This window comes from Pleuronectes platessa, chromosome 8 (assembly GCF_947347685.1).
Source record: "Pleuronectes platessa chromosome 8, fPlePla1.1, whole genome shotgun sequence".
Classification (NCBI taxonomy): Eukaryota; Metazoa; Chordata; class Actinopteri; order Pleuronectiformes; family Pleuronectidae; genus Pleuronectes; species Pleuronectes platessa.
This window is the reverse complement of record NC_070633.1, coordinates 16,764,854-16,786,652: the sequence shown is the minus strand read 5'-3', so window position 1 is coordinate 16,786,652 and position 21,799 is coordinate 16,764,854. Positions and strand designations below refer to the sequence as shown.

General features: G+C 42.2%; 2 protein-coding genes across 2 annotated transcripts; both read left to right on the top strand.

The window, feature by feature from the left end:
- The first annotated feature begins 260 nt into the window (after positions 1 to 260).
- On the top strand, positions 261 to 7,597 carry LOC128445581 (eEF1A lysine and N-terminal methyltransferase-like). The gene is made up of 3 exons (XM_053428334.1): positions 261 to 550; positions 644 to 1,214; positions 7,247 to 7,597. The coding sequence occupies exons 1-3, from the start codon at positions 261 to 263 to the stop codon at positions 7,595 to 7,597; spliced, it is 1,212 nt and encodes a 403-aa protein (XP_053284309.1).
- A 134-nt stretch (positions 7,598 to 7,731) lies between these two features.
- LOC128446004 (neuronal acetylcholine receptor subunit beta-2-like) lies at positions 7,732 to 20,872 on the top strand. The gene is made up of 6 exons (XM_053428943.1): positions 7,732 to 7,783; positions 15,074 to 15,219; positions 15,772 to 15,816; positions 16,312 to 16,421; positions 19,295 to 20,285; positions 20,717 to 20,872. Exons 1-6 carry the CDS (start codon positions 7,732 to 7,734, stop codon positions 20,870 to 20,872), a joined length of 1,500 nt encoding a protein of 499 aa, XP_053284918.1.
- Positions 20,873 to 21,799: the final 927 nt, after the last annotated feature.

Sequence of the window (21,799 nt, the reverse complement as noted above, 5' to 3'; positions counted from 1 at the left end):
AATTCCTCCAGAATACATAATTTTTCACCACTTTCTAACTTTCTTCAAATTTTGATTAGAATTTGAACGTGTTAAAGACCTCAAAAAGCCAATTCATTTGCCTGAATAATAACAATAATAATATTAATAATCATTACAATTTCCATAGGGCCTCCCACTGTCAGTGCTCGGGCCCTAAATATCCATATTTATATGCCAGTTTAAATGTTGCACTTCATGCCATTCACACTATGTAACGTAAGTTGCAATATTTTGGGATAATGAGGAGGAAAGAAGCATCCATCTCATTTCAATTAATCACACATTTATTGAGTGAGCAGATTTATGATGTCGGCTACAAACATCTGACTAATATTGACATCAGTGAGACAGTGGTGACTCATATGAACCAGCGAAATGCAGAGCGCAGGCCAGGACTGACCTTCCAGCAGGTGGATGCTACACAAACCCTGTATGAGGACGCCTGCTACCAGGCTGCTCTGGACAAAGGGACGCTGGATGCCATGGCCTCCGAGGAGGAAGGAGCTCTGGCCAGGAACATGCTCATCGAGGTAATAAAAGCAATTAGCTTTTACCTGCACAGATATCATATCATCCGCATACAGCTTTTCATTCTCCTTACAGAAGTTTGCTCGTATCCGCCGGTGGGCTGTGTGCTAAGTGTCAGAGGCCGGTATGTGTGTGTGACGTTGGCTCAGGAGAGTGTGATCAAGTTGGCCGTGGAGCACTTTGTACAGCTGGGGTGGGCTGTGAGGCTCCACTGCCTGCAGGGGGATAGTGGAAAAGAAGAGGACTCGTTCTCTCTGCCCGTCTTTGTTCTGGTCTGCACCAAATTTCGTCAGCCGATGCCAATACCCATCCTGGAGATGTGTCTCGGGGAGGATGGAGCCCCAACGCGTCTCACGCAGGTTTCAGAGTTGTTGTCAGCGGTGAGGGAGCACCAGGCTTACTCTGTGTTGAGAAAAAAGCTTCAGTTCTTGTGTGATTCCTTCTTCCCTCTGCTCATCATGTCAGTGCCTCAAGGCAGCGAGACAGCTTGGCTCTACTGTTCCAGCGAGGGGCAAAAGCAGCTGGCAGCCAGTGCTAACTTTCGACGTCTGGTTATTGTGGCAATGCACAGGAATCAGGAATACACAGACATGCAAGCTGTCCAAGCAGAACTCTCACCAATGGTGATGGACCTTGCTCCTCCGGGTATGCCAGCCAATCAGCAGGTAAACATTCCCTTTTAGAAACGCCCTTAAATGTTATAAGATATCTTACCGAAATTTATTTCGATTTTTTTTGCCCCACTTTTGCCCCATGTGAATTAACGGGAATATACAGGAATTAAAGGGAATAAACTGGAAATTTTGTGGGTAATTTTGTCATAGGCTGATTTGAGCCCTGAGGAAACTTTGGGCACTTGACTATATGCTTCTGCATCTTTGTGTCATTCTTAACATAGGTCTTTGCACAGTATTTGCAAATGTACACAGCCTTTCCTTCTACATTGGCTGGGGTGAAATGTCTCCACACATGAGATAGTGCACGTGGCATTATTCTGTAGAATAAGATGAGAAAAAATCTTGTAAAAAAACACTAAAGCAATGTCAGAGATTGAGATATAAACAGTTGGCCAAACAATTGGAATCATCTTTAAGAATATTTTAAAATTGATGGATAAATGAATAGAAATAGGCTAGATCAGACATGGGCAAAGTAAATTAAGGTTTAGAGCAAAAGCAAGAATGGGCGGCTACGGCTCAGAGGTTGGCGGCTAATTACAGACTCAGCAAAAAAAATTCACAGACAAACTGCGATTCAAGAGTCAACTACCAAGGCGGGGTTTTGTTAAATTGCCTTGCAAATAAATGCTTTGCTATTTGTTAAAGGCCACATCATTTCATGTAAGGATTTTTCCATTTCATCTATATTAGTTCACAAAAACACTCCATCCATCTGGTCCTGGCCCGGCCCCTCTGTCAAATTTTAGAACCCATTGTGGCCCACGAGTCAAAAAGTTTGCCCACCCCTGGGCTAGATGAACAGATGAACAATCCTCAATCAGCATGCTAATATATTTTCCCCAGTAATATCATCGAAACTTACCTGACTAGTCCTGCACACTACAGCAGGCCTCAATAGCCCTGCTGTAGTGTGCAGGATGCTGGGAATTATCTGTGCATGTGATTGAAGAATGCATAGTGTAGGGTTGACATTCAATAGGCAGCGTGTGCTGCATTCCATACATCTTAAAATAGAGTTTTGAATGATGTTTTTATTGCTTGGCGCCTAATTTCCGTAGTATTTTTTATATATTTTTTTTATAAAATTCCCAAAATTCCCGACCTCAATATTCCCATGGAAAGTTTCCGGAAAGTTTCCGTAAATTTACCGGAAATTTTACGCCTCTTTGGAACCCTAGTAAAGACACACCTGCATCTCAAACCAAGCGAGCACTGATAGCACCCGCCACTGCCACGGAGAATATATATATAAGAGAAAACTGAGATAGAGAAGAGAATGCTGATATTACGTTTTCTATTAATATTCCTAAAATGTCCTATTTTTTTACACTTTAATATATCGACATAAACAGGAGAGAGGAGCCTCCTACAATTTAATTGTAACTTAGTATAACGAATACAAAGATCTTTTTGCTTCCTGATTGTGATGAAATACACACTTGCAATCATTGATGCAATGAAATAAAACACTTATCAACATTAGTTTTTAAATTTGAGGCCTGCTGGAGGGATTGGTGGAATCAGTCTGTCATGGGTTTAAGTTGTTCTATCCCTTTTTTTGTTCTACAGCTGTTTTTTAAATGGATTCACTTGCAACAAAATCATTTTTAATAATTATATTTTTGTGTAGGGATCCATCCTATATTTTGTAAAACCAATAAGGACAAGCTTGACTATTCAAACAGGTTTACATTTAAAGTAAAACCTTATGCCTGTGATTGCAGCTGTGCTTTCATGGATTTAAATTGATAGTTTCAATCACTTCAGCTGTAAGCGTCATGCACCGACTGTTTCCCCCTTAAAGTCTCCACGTCTCTATCTTCCTTGCTCGGCTCTGGGAAGGGAGCACCATGTGTCGCAGGAACACGCCGGATTGTGTTGGGCTGTCGTATTTCTTCTGCGGCGCATGTTTGTGGGCCCCGTGCCTGTCATATTGTTGTTGCTTATGTCTTACATGCGGTGCTGAATCTTCTCCGCCTGCAGTCAAGATGACATGAGAGGCTTTGTGGAGGGGAGGAGAGCCTCTACCTTTAGAGACAGAGCAGCCATGCATGTACACACCATCCTGCACACCCTGAGCCCTGTATGGACCTTTTTAAATTTTGATAAACCTACACACTTGCATTCGTATGGTTGAAATCATTTTTGCTCTGAGGTGGATTTTCCACATCATCGAAGGTTGCGCCGCCTCTAACGGTTTCCGATACAACTCCTCGGTCCCTTAGTATTCAAAGAAAGATGATGTGCTCACGGTTTATGAAATCTTCAAACTGAGAAAACATGCACTCTCTCGTTGGATTTGCTCACTGAGAACGATTTAGGGGCAACCCTGAGGCTCCCACAGAAACCCACCTCCTCTTTTCAAACAGGATGTGGAGGAGCTGCAGGGACACTCAGAAGCAGTTTGAAGACATGCCCTGATGCTGCAGGCCCAATACCAGTTCAGCCATGATGAGGGTCCTACATTTTCTCCTACCCACTGGGAGCTGGGCAGGGGTTTACATGCCTGTTTGTTTTAAGAGAGGAGAGCAACATGGTGTGTGGACGACGAAGTCGAAAGAGGTACACTGAGAGAGCAAGCACATGAATAGACTTTAGAGCCCAAATAGGGACTGAAGGGAAATCAATGATGGTTGGAATTGCAGAGCAGCAACCGGAAGATAAGACAGAGATAAGATGGATGATGGGATGCATTCATCACTGCACGTCCGGGAGGTCCCTTCGTACCAATTCTATTTCACCGGAGTAGGACGGTGACCGGCTATGACAGGCGACCAGTCAGAAACCTAGAAAGTCCCGTCTCGTACTGTTGGTCCAAGACACAAATGTCCTCCAGTGAAATGAATGTATGATAAAGATAAAAGCAGCCGGGGAATCGTCCACTTCAGCATGGCACCCTGTCTCTGACTGTGCCGCCTGCAGGCGAACAAACACACAGTTAGAAGATGGGGCGGCTGGTGAGGAGGCTCTGTGGAGAGGAGCAAACTAAACAAACTTAATCCACTGAAATGATATACAGAAGGGCTGTCGGGTATGCAGATGCTGTGTGTTTGCTGAGACCCCAAGGAGTGTACGTGTAGGAGGAGACCTAGAGTAGAGTGTGTGTTTGTGTGTTTGCACCTTGAAGATAGACGACATACACAAATGGAGGTGTGCGCAAGACATGGGTGATTGGATTATGATGACAGAGTGGCTTTTCTCTGGTAGACATCAGAAATCATGGCTGCAGGAAGTGAGCTAATGAATGATTATGCAAATGTTCCTAATAAAATAAACAATTTGACTTCTAGAGTGAAAGCGTTTTTTATTCCTCTGTCTTGCCAGGAACAAATGTGGAGAAGGACACAAATCCTCTGAAGTGATGACTCTATTTTTATGCATCAGGATTTAAAGGATTACGTACAGATTGAGGATATACTTACTTTCCTTGAGGATTTTTTAATGTTGATATTTCACCTTACATATTTTCTTGTTTAAAAGTTGTAGAATTCCTATTAGACAATAAAAAAGGGTTGTATGATGGGTGCACCTTTGAGGAATTAAAATGGCATTGATAATGTTGCACTACATTCAATAGATTGATTCACTTTCTTTAAGGGTTCATATGAGTCATCTGCTGTATGGATTTCACTTCTGTGACCTCTATAGCCAGCCCCCTCTGAAAAGATTACAGTTTGCTCGGATTGACATAAGCCCTGTTTACAACCTTAAATCTGGTGATTGCAGTAGCTCTAATGTGATATGAACGTGGCATCAAGAGACTGATGAAGATGAATGTTGTCTTGAAGCACAGAACCTGAGAGTGACAATGGAATCTGTCCTCAAGATGGAGGAGGAATGGGGAACTCGGAGGTAACACAACTTTACATCTTCTCAGTTACATTATTGTTGCTTGATACAAAAAAGCAAGAAGCCCTTGTCAGAGTTGTTGTGTCGCTTTGATGTGCATAGCTCTTTGAAGGGACAGGCCCTTTTCACAGCAGCTGTTTGTGACTCGTCATTGCAGTAAAGCAAATGTGAAATCAGCCTAAACAATGGCACTGTTAAATTAAAGAGCTACAGCAAGTGATGACAGTGTGACAGAGAGTCAGCGTGGACAATACAGGAACCTGAAACTGAAGCTGCTTCATGGAATTCAACCATTCACACCTTTATTTGACACATGAAAAAGGCCAACTCTCAGGTGTCCATGTTTCCCACTAACACTCTCCAGAAAGAGATTTTAAAGCAGCTCCTGCCTGACACTAACTATATAAGGATGATGTGCCATTTTTCCTTTCACTTTAATGTATTAGCCATTTCCTGCAACTTATTTTTTCAGCCTCTGAGTGAGAGGATTTACCTGGAAGGCAGAATATCAATCTAATATCTTTTGCTGTCCTTTGCAAAAAGCTCGGCACTTGTGTACGCAAATTGTAAGTGGTGAGTTTAAAATACCTGCATGGACTTCTAATAGAATTATGAGCTGCTTTGGGGTAAAGTAGCTCAGATGTTGTCATCAAGAGTGCATTAATGAAACAGTGTTTATCCTTTAAATTGTGTGTGTGTGTGTGTGTGTGTGTGTGTGTGTGTGTGTTTGCGGGATGTCTCCTCCGAGCCACAGCAGACCCCACAGAGAGCTCTAAGTAGCTCTGATTAAATTTGGCCTCCCTCTGCTCCTCTCCACTGCTTTTAGGAAGCAGAGATAATGCTCATTAGGGGAGAGACGGGCAGGGAGTTTGGGAGGTGGATGCTCGCATGTGGCTCGAGTGTGGCTGTAATGGGGAGAGATAGGAGGGTAATACAATTTGCTGCATTTGGAGCTGTGACTTTGGGTGGGTTTTATGGCGTGTGTGTTTGGGCAAAGTTCAGGTGAGACTTGGACTCTTTCTTTCCTGCATCTTCTCTTGACTACACATGTTTGAAGGAGTCCAAAAAAATCTGGTTTGTTCAGACTACTTTCAAGGAACAAACTGACATTTAATTTCATCCTTGCTGAATCATCTGATTAAGTCGCTTAGTCGCTTGGACTACATCCCTAAGACTAGAAAGTAATTTACAACCTCAATGCTACAATATTCAGGAAGCAAACTTTTAAAATATTCAGAATTATGAACAGAGTTCTGATGTTTGCCAAAATGAAAGTGTTGAAACCTGCCTGGGATCATGAGGGATGTACTTCTCCAAAATATGACCATACGGCTTTAATTCTTCCCTTTTATTTGTACTTTTATTTATTTTTGTTGGCCTCCTCCCCTCCTCCTCTTTTTCTCCGTGCTGTGAAATAATTAATTGGAATCACTTTGTGGAGCACATTTAAATCCATGTCTGCCTCCTGTCCTCAAATCATCCAAAGACAGACCTCTTGGGCAGTGATACAGCTTTGACTTGTAAACACACCCACCAGTGTTCACCCGATCACTTTGGGACTCAGCTTTCGTAACATTGTTTCGTTTTTCATCTGAGTACTCCGTCTTTCATTTACTGAGTTTTATTTAATTTCAAATCGCAGCTGACTAAACGCTTTTAATGCTTCCTGAGACCGATGTCATGACCCCCATGTTACTTCAGACCGTACCCTCACCCAAACCATCCTCAGGGAGCACAACCACAATGTGCTTAATGCAGGTAACAACTGAGGCCTCTACTGAGTTTCTATCAGAGGGACGAAAAGGCAGTTTTATTCATAAAGCACATTTCATGCAGAGCTTAACATAAATAAATCTGAATAACAAATAAAGCCACCTAATTTCAACCATTGGAGCATTTTATTATTTATTTTCTTCAATTTAACAGATTAACTCTTCTTTTTGTAGTTTCTGGCCTCAGTCCAACCACTTCCTGCAGCAACCCCCCCCCCCCCCCCCCTCTTGAGCTTCATAAAAGTGTCTTTTGATGAATTCAAAGGGAAATTGAACGGACGTTTGATTGGAGAGGATGGAGTTGCCCTCAGGACAGTCGACGTTTTCCTGAGGGGGGATCTGTGACTCTGGCCGCTTCCTGTTTGTTGTCACACATGTCAAACTGTGTCCATCAAGACGGCACAGAGTGAAAGTGAAGCCCAACGAGGGAGCACACAGGGCGGGCAGGGCGGCAATGTGAGCACCGGGACGCTTAAATCTTTTATCTGTAAGAATGGTCGCTCCGGTGAGAACAGAACTGGCGTGTATCCCCACTGGCTTCACTGGCTCCTGACCCATATTCCCGGAGAAAATCGTTTTGAATATCGCTCAGGAGGAATCTGTGCTCTGTGGAGGGTTGGTGGTGCGCGCACAGCTCCAGGAGCAGCGGAGGGGTCGTTGCATCCATCCTCCTCAGTCAGTGCTCCTCTCTCCGTGCTCAGAGCCTCAGTGACCGCTGCGGGATTCCCTGCAATGAAACCGCAGTAATTCAACCTGTGTTTTCCCCTTTTCTATTCATTTCGTTTCGTTATTTACTTCCCATCGAGGCGGGAGAAGAAGAAAAACCGAGCCCCGGCTGTAAGTTTGCGTGTGTGCGCCGCACTGGAGGAGGGAGGGAAGCGATGGCAAACCCGGTGAAAGCAGCGTTGGCTCTCCTGGTTCTCAGCGTGGCAGGTGAGTAGTCCTCTCGAATCCTCCAGGAACGGGACGGAACGGCACGGGACAGGGAGGTTTTAACTTTGTGGGGCTTTAATCGGACAGTCTGTCCACTTTGAAAAATCTCTCCCTGGGCTCCGTCCACGACATCTGATATTACTGATCTACTGCGACGTTAGAGAGTTCCTTTAATCTCCCGTGTGCTTTGCAGTTTAAATACTGCTACTGTGGGCTGAAACACAAGTATCTCTGTGTTTTAAACATTCATAGTTTGAGCCTCATTTTTACATGATAAATAACAGTGTAAAGTGGGAAAGCAGGCTAGTGTGGACTGGAAGTGGCATCGAACACGTGATTCGGCACGTATCAATTAACTGACTTGTTCGTCTTTACGCATCAAACACTCTTTTAGTCAAATCTGAATTGCATGGCTGTGATATTGCACATGTTTCCCAGCAGCCCTCACCTTTAATTTAACCACAAATCCAATAGCTGCGTTTAACCATTTGGCACTGTGGTTTCCCCGTGGGTCATCACACACGCAGGTACACGCGCACGTATGCACACACACACACGCACCCACAAACACACACACACACACACGCACACTCATATACACGCGCACACATACGCACGCACGCACACACACACACACACACACACACACATACACGTTTAAATGCTCCTGGTGAAATCTCGCGGCCTGCAGTGTGTGTGTGTGTCAAGGCCCTCTGATGATGGTAATAGATCAAAATGGGAGTATGGCCCCACAGTGGACTCCTACCACGTGACGAGCAATGGAAAATCTGTTTCTATAGAGGAGGCCCAGGAGGAGCTGTCCGTGGTGCTGTAAAGTGATCTCACTGTGTCCAAGCACTACCTGCTTCAACAGTCCTAGAACCCACTCTGTCTGCGTCCTCAAATTAATTTAGTGTGTTCAAATTGTTTAAGTGTGTTTCATTCACAGTGCCCTAAGTTGGAGATGTTCTCTTTGCAATAAATAATAAAGGTTGTGCACAGATGATAGAAGTATGATTTAACACAGGCAGTGAATCTGGAAGTTCAAAGGGAAGTTGGTCTCAGTTTGGGAATATTCTTTGCATTTTCTATTCATATTCACTGTTTTATGATTTGAAAACAATTATCATGGAGAAAATATCTCCCAACATCAAAGTACAAATTAGTTTAATGTGTTTATAAGTAACTAAGTTATTACAATGGGAAGTTCATTTTTTGGAAATGAGAATTTCACTTTGCAGTTAAAGGTCAGCTTTCACTGGTTTCCCATATGAACAAATATTTGCTTGTTTGATTTTTGAAATTCGAACTCTGTTTTACGTTTCTATTCACAGAATTATGGTTATATTATATATGTTTACATAAAAACTTCTGCAAAACTAAAATCTCCCTAAAACTTGTTTTATCAGATCAATTTATTGCCAGGTTTCATATAAAGAGCACATTTGCTCTCAAGATCAATTTATCGGATATGAACATTTGGCAATATTTAAATTAAGTGAGTCATCTTCTGGTTAATCCCCTCTCCTCCTTCATCTTCTTTTTCCTCTACCTCTTTACTGCTCTTTGTTGTTACGCATCTAAGACTCTTTCATTGTCATGTGCTCTGACTACAGTTAAGGTATGCCATAGCATGACAGTCACTCCATCAAGCCAATCAAATCTTAACCTGTCTGTAACTGTAGAAAGATTTAATCAGGCTGCAGCTTTGTTTACATGTATTTTCTCTTTGTCGCATTCTGTGTCTTGTCTTCTCCTCTAACCTGTTCACTCTCTTCAGTCTCTTCCTGGACGCCACATTCATCTTAGTTAGTTCATGACCCCTCCTCATATTCTGTATCTTCTCTGACGTATTCAGTTCCTCATCAATAACTCCTCTGTCTCTTGGCCCTTCCTGTCTCTCTCAGTATCAGCTGCATGCTGGCGTAAATTTGCTAATGTGTGCAACAGCTACGTATCCCTGATGAAATGTTTTGCTCAGTAAATGTTTGCACAATGCCTAGGAGCGCGAGAGGGGGGATTACACGCTATCTGCGTTTAGCATGTTGCACGAAACCCTCACACGACCCTGACTTGGCTTTTCTGAAGCCCTTGGGTGAAACGTTATCCTGTACGTGGGTGGGCAGAAGTATGCAGCTCTAAATCTAGTCCCGGGGTCATTGTGAGGTTGTTGTTTTTTCTCTCGAGTTTAAAAACTGCTTTCTCATAACTGCAGACATGTGGCTGGTCAAGACGACTCTGTGTCAGCGAGTCAACACCTCAGAGTTAACTGCTAGTTGGCAGACGGCGAGAGAGAGAGAGAGAGTAATGTGGAGACGGTTGCATTCAATGCATTTAGAAGAACATTTTAAGGAACTAGTGCAAAATTACGCAGCAGTAACATGTGATGGTGAAACGGTGGGAGCTCAAATGGGACGTTTGTTGCTTATCCAGCGGCCTGCATCTCTCCTCTGTCCTCATCCTGCCTCTGCTGAGAAGACAAGAGCAAAGCAGGGCAGAAAGACAAGAGACAGAAGTTGTGATGGATAAAAAAAAGAAGAAAAGATTTGTTGATTTATCCTGGTGGACAGTAGAGCTGTCTGTGATGAGCAGTGTGAGCGCAGCCAACCAAGAGAAATTCAAACAAGATACTAAAAAGAAAACACTCACAGTCAGTGAGCGATGTGAAGTGCCTTGTTGTAACTCAGAAGTGAATGGCACATGGGTATCTTATAAAAATGACAGATTCACGGCCTGAGTAATTCCAAAGAAAACTGTTTCGGTCTCTGAAAGGCCACAGCAGATGGTAACACACTAAATAATTCACCTGATGAAAAGAACCTAGGAATTTTGATGCGTATTTCTCTTTGTACTCTGCACTGATGTCAAACAACGTGCCATGACTCATCTGCAGCACTGTGTCTGACAGGTTATTTTGTTTGTTTGCACAGTTTCCATATGTTGGAATGGAGATTTTATGTTGATTCTCTCTGATTGAGGATGACTTGGAGAATAATATTTAATTGTGTTTGACTCTCAGTGCTTGTGAGATGATGGCATTTTTATTTTAGCAGCAATGAATTATTGAGGTATGGAGAGTGCAACGAGGCAGACAGGAGTGTGTGTGTGTGTGTGTGTGTGTGTGTGTGTGTGTGTGTGCGTGCGTGCATACATGTGTGATGAGACCTCCTGGTTGACTCTCTAATTCTTCTTACATCAGCCTCATACACATCTCATTTTCGCCGTATCTACCTTTTCACCATTCACTGTCAAACCAAAAACCTTTACACCACTTTGTGTGGCCTTTATTGTGCTTCCTCGCCGTCCTGGGTCATTCAGATGACATAATTTGTCTTTCACAGTTTATTAATATTTTGTGCGGGGTGTATTTTTATACCACTCCCTTTACAATTTCATGGCGGCATGCAGCTATTATTTCTCGAAGGCAGAAATCACAGGAAGTGGGTTGAAGTCAGGAGCCACTACACTGATCGTGTGTGTGTGGGGGGGGGGGGGGGGGGGGTCGGCAAGAGTTTGTTTGTTTTGTTTATGTCTCCAGCCAATGTCATTTTAATTTCCCACTGGATCTAAAAGGTTCTCTACTGACAGGAAACGCAATACCAATGTTGGTTTGTGATATTTAAGTTGCTAGAGTTGTGGAAAAACCTTCTCCAGCATCACACTATAGGTCATCCATGCCATATTGAATTTATTAACAACTTATGAAACTTCAAAACTAGAGTAATTGAAAAAAACAACTGCAAAAACTTTATTGATTAAATAATGTAACCATAGTATTGCCACATACCCTTTTTAAAAGTCAGTAGTTTGTCCTATTGTGCAACAAAAATTAACTCAAATCTAAAACTAGTGTGGTAAAGTGGTTCATTACTTCAATTGCTTCACTGCAAGATGAGTTAAAACAAAAATCCCCTATCCAAAGACGTGCAGGTCACCTGTCAATGTATCTGGATAAATATTAAACCTGCAAAATGAGACTATAAACATTTATATATGATCTGAGAACAAACACCTGACAAAAATGTAATGACTCTCAAGTAAGTAAGCCGGAATGAATTGTTCAGTTTGTAAGATTTATGTGAAAGGGACCTACTGGTGGAAAATATAAATAAAATAATCCTAGTGATGTTTTCACTAGTGTGTTTCATCTAATGTGTACAAATGGTTGTTTTCTTTACCCTAGAAAGGGCCCTTTTATATTTAAATACCTACATAAATATTTTTACATCAAGAGTGGGTCCTCTCTATGGAGTGCACCATTTTTTTTTCACAGTAACCCAGACAGGACAAACTAAACACCTTTTGAGTTTTTATGAAAACTGAATGGAACCCAGTAGAGCATACCTCTGCCAAGGGCCAACAGTTAAAATCAAGCATCACCAAATTGAAAACACATGGATACCATAGATTATTTCTGGGAAAATGGTGAAAATGTTTAAAAACACCCTCGCAATGTGAAAACAAAATCCTGGATCCGGCCTCTACTCCGGATCCATACACAATTTTTATGGATTCTTTCCTGAGCTATTCCACATCCTTCCCAGGTTCGTGAAAATCAGTTCTTTTGTTTTTGTGTAATTTATTCAACTGCTTTGAAAGGCTGTATAACACCTGTAGTATCATGAAACGTAAACTAAAACATTTGTGTAAAACTAGCATTTCAATTCAATGGACATTTATTGATGCTTTTTGTTTTATTTTAGCAGTAAAGATACTTATGAGAGTAGAATAACTTACTACTCAAGCTCCTCACAAACTGTGACATTTAAGGCCGCTCATCTTTTCATCACTGCTTTGTGGTTTAGTATCTCCTGCTCTTTATCGAACCTCTTATAAAAAAGCCACGAGAGCACAAAGACGATGAACAATGAGCGAGACCAACAGGATTAATAGAAAGTGTCGTCTCAACTCCCAGGCTGCCAAAAAGCTCAAAATCTCATTTGCTTTTAATTAGTACAAGAAATTTGTGTTCCAATACGAAGCAGTTTACACCCTAACTGCACACAAACAATGAGTTAGTGCTGAGCTGTGAGCCCCTCGTGCTCCAACCCATGAATCACCTCGATTTTCCATTAATCATCACCATAATGCGACATGATGCTATTTCATTTTATCAGATGATTGTACACTAAGCTGCAGATTGTTTTGTCTCGCACCCGGACTTTGCCGTTGTGTGTGTTGTCCCATCCTGCCTATGTGTCTCTCTTCTCTGTCTAATCCTGACAGACAGGGCCGACCGAGCGCTGTGTTTCAAAGCTCTCTGAAGACGTTTACCCTCGGGGCTCAGTGTCATGTCACAGCTGCTCAGACGCTGGACACGACTCGTCTCCTCCACAGACGGAGGTCCAGTAGAGGTTAATGCAGAGTGACCAAGTGTAGAATACACCTTCACCTTAAAGCTCAGTGTCTCTTCTCCTCAGTTGGATCTTGACACGTGTCAGAAAACCTTTTTTTATCTGGTATAGATATTGATATGACAGCCGGGCGGCGGGCGCATAGCTGAAACTCAGTGTAAGTAAAGTGCCAAAATAAACAATATTCATAGTAAAGCTGCTAAGTGCACAGTTTTGAGATGTCGGCACAAAAGTACATTGCTGTCAGAACAGAAGTGTTTGCACAGCGGTTTCACTACGAGTGTTTGACTGAATCGCTGTATGTTTGTGGCTGAAATGAAACCACTGCCAAATCCAATCAACTGTGCAGTGATATGATGTAATGGAAAGTCATTAGTGATGTCCTTGTTAGTCCGGCGGTGGCAGAGATCTCAAAAATCGATGTTGCACCATTTTCTGTTGATTCCAGGTTCTAAAATCCGCCCAAGGACGTCCTTGTTCTTTCTGTGGTCTGATAAGACCTTCAATGACTCACAGGCACCACAAACCTGTGGTGACAATTTTCAAAAATACTTTCCCTGTTTTTAATATATCCGCTGAAACTAAATCTCCGCTTTTGAACTGAGTTAGATTTTGGACAAACAGGGATATGACTTCGATCCCCTGAATTTGACTGATTATTTTTCTTCAAGATCCATAGATTATTCCTTGGAAAAATAGTAAAAAAAGACGGGAGAATCCTTTGTTTGCTGCTTTCCATCAGGTTTCTTCAGGGTATAGAACAAGTGTTGTGGGATAGACAGTATTACAGGTGTCACTTGAGAGAATTTTCCCTTTGTGGTTTAGGAGAATGCAGATAAAACTAACATCTTTAAGAAATCAAGAACCTTAAGAACTGGAAACATGAAATCACTTAATTCATTAAATATAAGACACATGGTTTTTCTTGAGTTTAAATGTCTAAATCTCCGGCAGAGTCCGAACCAACCACTGCCACTGAAGCTCTGTGACTCAGTCAGACACTGTTCCTTGTTGATCTCATGGGTTTGGGTTATCAGACCTGCAGTGGTTCTGTTTGTGTGTGTGGATAAATATGACTCATTATTGTCAAATTAACTTTAGATTGCACGCGTTATTAACAATCAACATATACAGTTAAATGCCTGAGTGGTTAAGGTAAAGAGGATTTATGCATTGTGTGTGAGTGATTGCCTTACTCTCTTTACCCCTCACACACACCCACATCCCCCCCCCCACACACACACACACACACACATTACACACTCATTACATCTGGGGATATGCAGCTGGGTACATTGCTACAGCACCTAATTATCGCGACCATACAGCACGAGATTTAAACATCGCTTCACCAACCACTGATCCAGGCGTGAGTGTGTTCGTGCTTCGCTAAGGGTTTTCTCATCATGATCAACAAGAGGTCAGCAGTGATCTGAGCAGAGAGCCAACTAAGAAAGTCATAGGAAAGTCCACATGTTGGTGTCAAGTGTTTCCTCAATCCATTTGCTCAAGAGTTGTGATTTATTCTCACACTCAGTGAACCAGATTACTAAATTTAAAAGCTAAAGTTAAAAAGTTCAGAATGAACCAGCTGCTTTTTACCTCTGTTCAAATGTGCACTGAGGCTTTGGGCTTCATCCAACTGTGAGACACTCACTATTAAACCCACCATTTATTCGATATCGGAGCCACTTTGACCTGTTCTCACTCAACAGAGCAAAACATGAGTCGATTAAAACATCATGAACCAGAACTGTGGAGCTGGAAAGGTCAACACAAGGTGGTCGGCCTAATCCGGGGGTTATATATTTACGCAGAGACGAGTGCCCCCCCCCCCCCCCCGGTGTCCAGTCACCACACGTAATCAGATGCACAGCGACATAATGAAATTAGAACCCTATTTTTTTTCTCCGTTTGAAATTGTTGTTGTTTTCAGCTGCCTTGTGTGCGGAGGTGGAGGAGCGGCTGGTGAGTCACCTGTTGTCACCGGAGCGCTACAACAAGCTGATCAGACCAGCTGTCAACAACAGTCAGCAGGTCGCCATTTACATCCAAGTGTCTCTCGCCCAGCTGATCAATGTGGTGAGGAAACACATATTCACACACACACACACACACAAACACACACACACACACTGTCCTCGTCCTCAAACCAGTGGGTCGGCGGTTCAATCCCAGTCTTCCCCATCAAGATGCTGAACAAGTAATGGCAATAACCTTAACTGTAAAGCGTTCTGAGTGGTCATCAAGACTAAAAAGCTTATTTGAGAAATAAATGCTGCAGATCTACTCCTTGAACGTTACATTTTTTACTTCACTTTTTATATCTTTTATCTATTATATATCTTTTATTTAGATATGTTTATGTCTAAATAAATGTTACTTTGTATAAATATTAGAAAAAGGGAGTAAATAAGAAGTAGATAGTGAGTAAATATATATTGTTTCTTTTTATTGCTTTTCTTATGTGTGTTGTATTTATTGTGTTTTTATGTTTTTATGTTTCTATGTTCATTGTATGCACCAATAACCAGAGCAAATTCCTTGTAGGTGTAAACCTACTTGGCAATAAATACTTTCTGATTCTGATTCTGATTCTGATTAATAAACCATCTTTGTCTTTCTGTGTTTCAGAATGAGAGGGAGCAGATCATGACCACAAACTGTTGGCTCACTCAGGTTTGTGTCATTTATTTTTTTGTAAGTGTGTGTTTATAAGCGTGTGTTGTATGAGGTCAGGCCACGACAAGGCCCTTCCTCGTAGTGGCACAACACACCAACACATGTTTGCAGGAGAAATATCCCTGTGCTGCTTTTAACTCCACTTAGGAGACTCTGTCGTCCCCCCTGTTTGTTATTGTTAAGCTATGTTATTCAAGAATTACTGGATGGATGCTTTGGAAAATAATTCTAAAATCGGACACTGATATTTATAAATTTTTGAAATTTCGTGGAACCTGATTGAATATATATAAACTTAAACGAGGTCTGTGCTCTACAGAGTACAGCTCTAGTTTTTAAATGAATTTTAAACAGTCAGTCAGGCAGAAACTGACTGTCCTTGAATCTGTTTGCATGTCATTTATATGCATGCATTTGTATTTGTGTGTGCTTGTGTTGTGTGGCTTTTGAATATATTCATATTTTTGGTTTGTCTATGCACTTGGCCCTCAGGTATGGAATGACTACAGGTTAATGTGGGACCCCGAAGAGTACGACGGCATCAAGAAAATCCGCCTCCCGTCACAAAACATCTGGCTGCCAGACATCGTCCTCTACAACAAGTACGTCTGCCTCATGACACACACAATGAGTGTGTCTGTAAAATGATAAGTGATTGAAAGAACAGATCTCTAATGGTCACAAAAAGCCCAATTTACCTAAAATGTTTTACTTTCTATCCTCTTATTCCTTCTGTCCTCTTACCTCTTTTTGTGGAGTTGTGGAGAGACTGGAGTTCCTGCATATCGAGCGTGAATGATCCAAAGATTATTTTTACTTTGCGTGCACATCTAAACATCATCGTGCAGCTGTGATGGCTGCAAGGAAAAATCAATACAGGAGAATCTGGATAAGTTATTCAGAGAGAAATTAGCTGCACTCCATTTTTCCACTGGAGAGTTTGCTGACAGACACAAAGGCCCCATCTCATCTGTCAATCTGGACTCAACTGTAGTTCATACACGAATCACTCACAGGAAGGATCTTCACTGTGTTTGAGTTTCACATTTGAAAAGATTTTCTTCTGCTTGCTGATTCACATCTAGTAGGAAAACCAGTGGGGATCCAGTTAGCTCATCTGGTTAGCTCATCTGGTTAGCTCATCTGGTTAGCTCATCTGGTTAGCTCACCTTCCGGCCACAGGTTCGGTTATGACCAATGCTTCCCCCACTCTCTGTACCTAAAATTCTGTCCCATCCCCCAAAAAAAAGAAAAAGAAGCCAAAATGTCTAACCATAACCAATAGATGTTACTTTCTATATAAAACTTGTTAGTTCCACTGGGATGTAAAATACATAGCTGAAACTGTAATTGAACTATGTCCCCTCGACAACACTGAGATCATAGGCGGCAAGTCTAACTGGCAAAAGAAAATCTGAGATCCAGCTTTTGTAAATTTCGCTTCAAAGTAGTAGAACAGACTGCCGCTAGTTCAAAACGCCAGTTCAGTGAATGTCTTTGAAAGAAAACTTCAAACATTTCTCTTTGCTTCAGCCTTTTACTAGATCTCACCACAAGATCACTTGAAAGCTGCCAGTCATCAGCAGATAGTTTCAGTTTTCAAATTCCACGGTAATTGAGTCTTATCAATCTGCTGATGAAGACCTGTGTGTGAGAATGTTTTCTAAAACTCCTGTGTCAAAGGTCAAGTGTATAATGTAAACCTGAGACTGTGATGTTGTAACAGGCTTGTGTTCTGGTCATCCTCAGTGTTACCTCACCCTTTAGGCCGGCCTTGTCGAGCACAGACTGCTGGTCAGCTAGAGACCATGTTAGCAGCATAATGGCTCAAGAGGCATAATGATGGGAAATGATCAGCACTACTTCAGGTTCAGATCTCTGACCAGGTCAGGGGTTGCAGACCCACAGTGAGCAGGTGGGGGCCTCTGCATTTTTGATTGGTCTGCATATTCACGGCAGCTCCAAAGCATTAGAGACTGAGTGTGATGGTTGGATTCCTGACCTGCTTTATAATTGATAGGCCACTTATCTATAATGCATCACCTGCAGCCTCGGCGAGATGAAGCAGAAAAAGTCAGGCTCAGCAGATTTGAGGTGGTGAGGGGGTGGGCAGTTGTTGCCATGTTGCTGGCATGTGTCCCGGGGCGAGCTCTTCTCCTGAGACGACAAAAGACGTCCTGTAGCTTTCAGCTCACACAGAGCTGTTGCATGTGCCAGGTCACCGGCACATGGTGACAGACAAGAAATCGTTTTCTCAGCACGCCATCAGTTAGTGGAGTAAATTAATTCACTCAAGTCAACTCAGCTGTTTGCCTCAAGATGTTGCTGCGGGACTGACTCCATAATGTTCATGCTTCAGCATCACTGCCTCATTCATCGACTGCATGGCTGACGAGTAATGCTCAATTGAATGAATGCACATGTGTTGTGTTGCAATTATGATCTTACACTTCTCACTATTAGTAGACGTTCAACCTGTTCAACCTATAACTGCACTATAAGACCAAAGGGTATGTTTTACATCCTGCGCGAGCGAAATCATGAATTGAGATCCGGTAAGTCTTTAATAGAAGCACGAGTTTAAAGTATCGTCAGATGCCAAAACACTCCACTGTGGTTTTTATTATTAGGAGGAAGCTCCAGCAGGATTGTGGGAATGCTCTTCAGTGGCCAATGCAAACTTGACCACATGATGTAATGTTGCGTACTTATGCATGGTTACACTTTTTGTTGTTTCAAAGGTAACGTACATTTTCCATAGTAGCAAGTTTAAGTACATACACAGTTTACTACTAGACTATTGGATGATAACATGGCGTCCCACTCATAAAGCTTATTATACTCCTTAAAACTCTTTGTTCTTCAGTTACATATTCAAATGTTGGTCATGAAAAATTTCCCCTCATGGCTTTAAAATGCCTTGAATGTAACACTAAACACCTTGAACATGCCGATATGACCTTGTCTCCCCAACCTCACAGCTCACCTGCAAGTGAGGAGCCTTTCCCCAACTACTAAGCCCCGCCCACAAGTTGACAGGATTGGTTTCTTAGTTTTGTGTAACACAAACTCTGTGTTACGTTGGAAATACTAGGTTCGCGTTGACTATTTATTTTGGCTAAAAATACCAATTAAGGTCTTTTCTTGTTTGTTTCTCAATGCATTAGTTGATGTTGATGCATCAATGCACCTTAAATGTCAGTATGACAACATGGGTCATTTGCTTTTATTGTCTCTTATGTATAACATAAGCTTAAAATGGAAACAGGAGGAGCAGTTCTACTCCATCCTTCTCATCATTACATTTTAGGTTTATGTCATTTTAATATGTTGTGTGCTTTAAAGGACAAAAAAAAAGATTACAATTCACTTTAATAATAATAATTATCCTTCCAGCAGTCTGTTTTGAGTGCTTTGACTTGACCTTTACCTTTGTCCTTTCTTGTACTTGTTTCCCACTTTTTCCTTCCATCAGTGCCGATGGGACCTATGAAGTCTCCTTCTACTCTAATGCTGTGGTTTCCAACAATGGTGAGGTGAACTGGCTTCCACCAGCCATCTACAAGTCTGCTTGTAAAATTGAAGTCCGTGACTTCCCCTTCGACCAACAGAACTGCACCCTTAAGTTTCGCTCTTGGACATACGACCACACGGAGATCGACCTCATCCTTCTCAGTGACTTTGCCTCACGTGACGACTTCAAACCCAGTGGCGAGTGGGATATTGTTTCATTGCCCGGACGAAAGAATGAAGACCCTAATGATATCAGGTACCTGGACATCACCTATGACTTTATTATCAAGAGAAAACCTCTGTTCTACACCATCAACCTGATCATTCCCTGCATCCTGATAACATCCCTGGCCATTCTGGTGTTCTACCTCCCGTCAGACTGTGGTGAGAAGATGACTCTCTGTATCTCTGTCCTTCTGGCCCTCACTGTGTTTTTGCTCCTGATCTCAAAGATTGTACCACCTACGTCTTTAGCAGTGCCTCTTATCGGGAAGTACCTAATGTTTTCGATGGTGCTGGTCACCTTCTCCATTGTAACCAGCGTTTGCGTGCTCAATGTACACCACCGGGCCCCCAGTACGCACACCATGCCTCCCTGGGTCAAGCGTATCTTCTTATACCGGCTCCCCACTTACCTCTTCATGCGGAGACCTGGTAGCTCCAACATTCGCGAGAAGTTCCGGAAAAAACACCAACAGAGATCCTACTCTGACCAGAAAATGCGTGGAGCAGATGGAGGGATGGGAAGCACCTTGGGAATGGCAGATTCCTCCTCGTCCTTCTTTGTCAATGAGGATTCAGCCAAACACTACGGCTGGAAAGTCAGCGACTTGTCAGAGAACACAGAGTTCAGAAAGAGGCTGACTCTCAAGTCTAACATTGATGTGGAGGATGCGGTGGATGGAGTGAGATACATCGCTGAGAAGATGAAGAGCGAGGATGATGATGAAGGGGTAGGGTGTTTAGAAGAAAAGTGTCTGCGTATGTGTGTGTGCGTGTGATAATGGCAATTGCATAGACAGTAATTACACGGTGACCCCCTGACTTTTCCTGAAGTGCTATGATAAGGGGGACATTTATGGCTCAGAGTAAAATGCTTTAATAACTATGGATCCGATTAAGATGAATTAGTACAGACAATACCATCACTCTTTGGAAGAATTGTAACAACTTTGATGATCTCTCATCTTTTTTAAATTTCAATTTGCCAACTATGTTCTTTTTTATTACAATAAACCTGCCAAATTAATGATAATTTCCACAGCTTCAGCTGAACTGTCCAGTGAGGGCTGATTACTAATTAACGCATTAAATCCTTGCAATGTTGTGTTGGCCGTATCAACAGTGGAAATACGTATTGTGTAACTTCCCTTTGTCTCTGCAGATCATTGAAGACTGGAAGTACGTGGCCATGGTGATCGATCGTCTCTTCCTGTGGATCTTTGTGTGTGTGTGCGTGGTCGGGACGTTAGGCCTCTTCATGCAGCCTCTGTTCCAGAGTTACAACATCCCCATTGTTGATGAAGTGGACCATAAATGAAACTTTTGATCCCAACATGACCCGGACATGTACTTTGAGTCCCCCTCCCCTGCCCCACCCCCTTGAAACAGAACCCTTATAACATTTTAACACAAACTCACACGTCCGCCTCACATGCCACCTCTCACTGGGAAATGATTATGATGCACTTTATCCCTCAACCACCACCTGCTTTCCTCCAGACCTCCATCCCCTGCCCCATTCATCCTGCATCATCATGACTCAGCTGTCATTCACAGAGGAACTATATATTTTTATTTCAGATAACTTAAAGGATTATTCTGATTCACTACAAACACATTTTCATAGTTTGGGCCATTGTTCATTAGACATAATCATGATCTCAAGTTAAAATAAACCAGAATTATCTTTTAATTCAAAATGTGAAATATACCACCTTTCAGCCATGGGGTTGCTTGGGGGATAAATATATATATCAGCCTTTTCCAGTGTCACCCCTGTCACATATCAGAGCGTTATCTTTCCAACAGCAACTAAGGACTTTTTTCCTGTTTAGAACAGACTTGTTTTGCAATTTTGTCCTGAACCATCTCTCTGTATCTAAATCAAATGGCCCCACAGGACACTATTGGGCCAGCATGCATACAACACTGTTTACTTGTTATAATTTCTGTATTTAAACTTGGAGGGGAAAACGCCCAAAGACGGACAAAGCCTCAGAGAGCCCCTGCAGATAATGGCCTCTCATCAAGGAGCATCAAGAGTTCCTTCTACGTACCGTCCATAGAAGATCAACTCTAATTTCCCTTTGCCTAAAGCACACATGCTGTATGAATTTCTTATATTTGCCTTGAAAATTAGGACACAATTCAGCAAACTGTTGGACTGTTTACACCTCACTGTCAGCCCGGTGAGACAAACTGATCCAATCCATGTCAAAGTGTTGATATGTGTAAAGAGGGGGGT

Excerpts from the sequence above, each read along its gene's own strand:
- LOC128445581 (XM_053428334.1), top strand. The coding sequence starts at position 261 with ATGAGGAGGAAAGAAGCATCCATCTCATTTCAATTAATCACACATTTA. Across the intron at positions 551-643 it reads GCCAGGAACATGCTCATCGA|GGTGGGCTGTGTGCTAAGTG; the intron begins GGTAATAAAAGC and ends CTCGTATCCGCC. Across the intron at positions 1,215-7,246 it reads GTATGCCAGCCAATCAGCAG|ACGGCACAGAGTGAAAGTGA; the intron begins GTAAACATTCCC and ends GTGTCCATCAAG.
- LOC128446004 (XM_053428943.1), top strand. The coding sequence starts at position 7,732 with ATGGCAAACCCGGTGAAAGCAGCGTTGGCTCTCCTGGTTCTCAGCGTG. Across the intron at positions 7,784-15,073 it reads CCTGGTTCTCAGCGTGGCAG|CTGCCTTGTGTGCGGAGGTG; the intron begins GTGAGTAGTCCT and ends TGTTGTTTTCAG. Across the intron at positions 15,817-16,311 it reads CAAACTGTTGGCTCACTCAG|GTATGGAATGACTACAGGTT; the intron begins GTTTGTGTCATT and ends CTTGGCCCTCAG.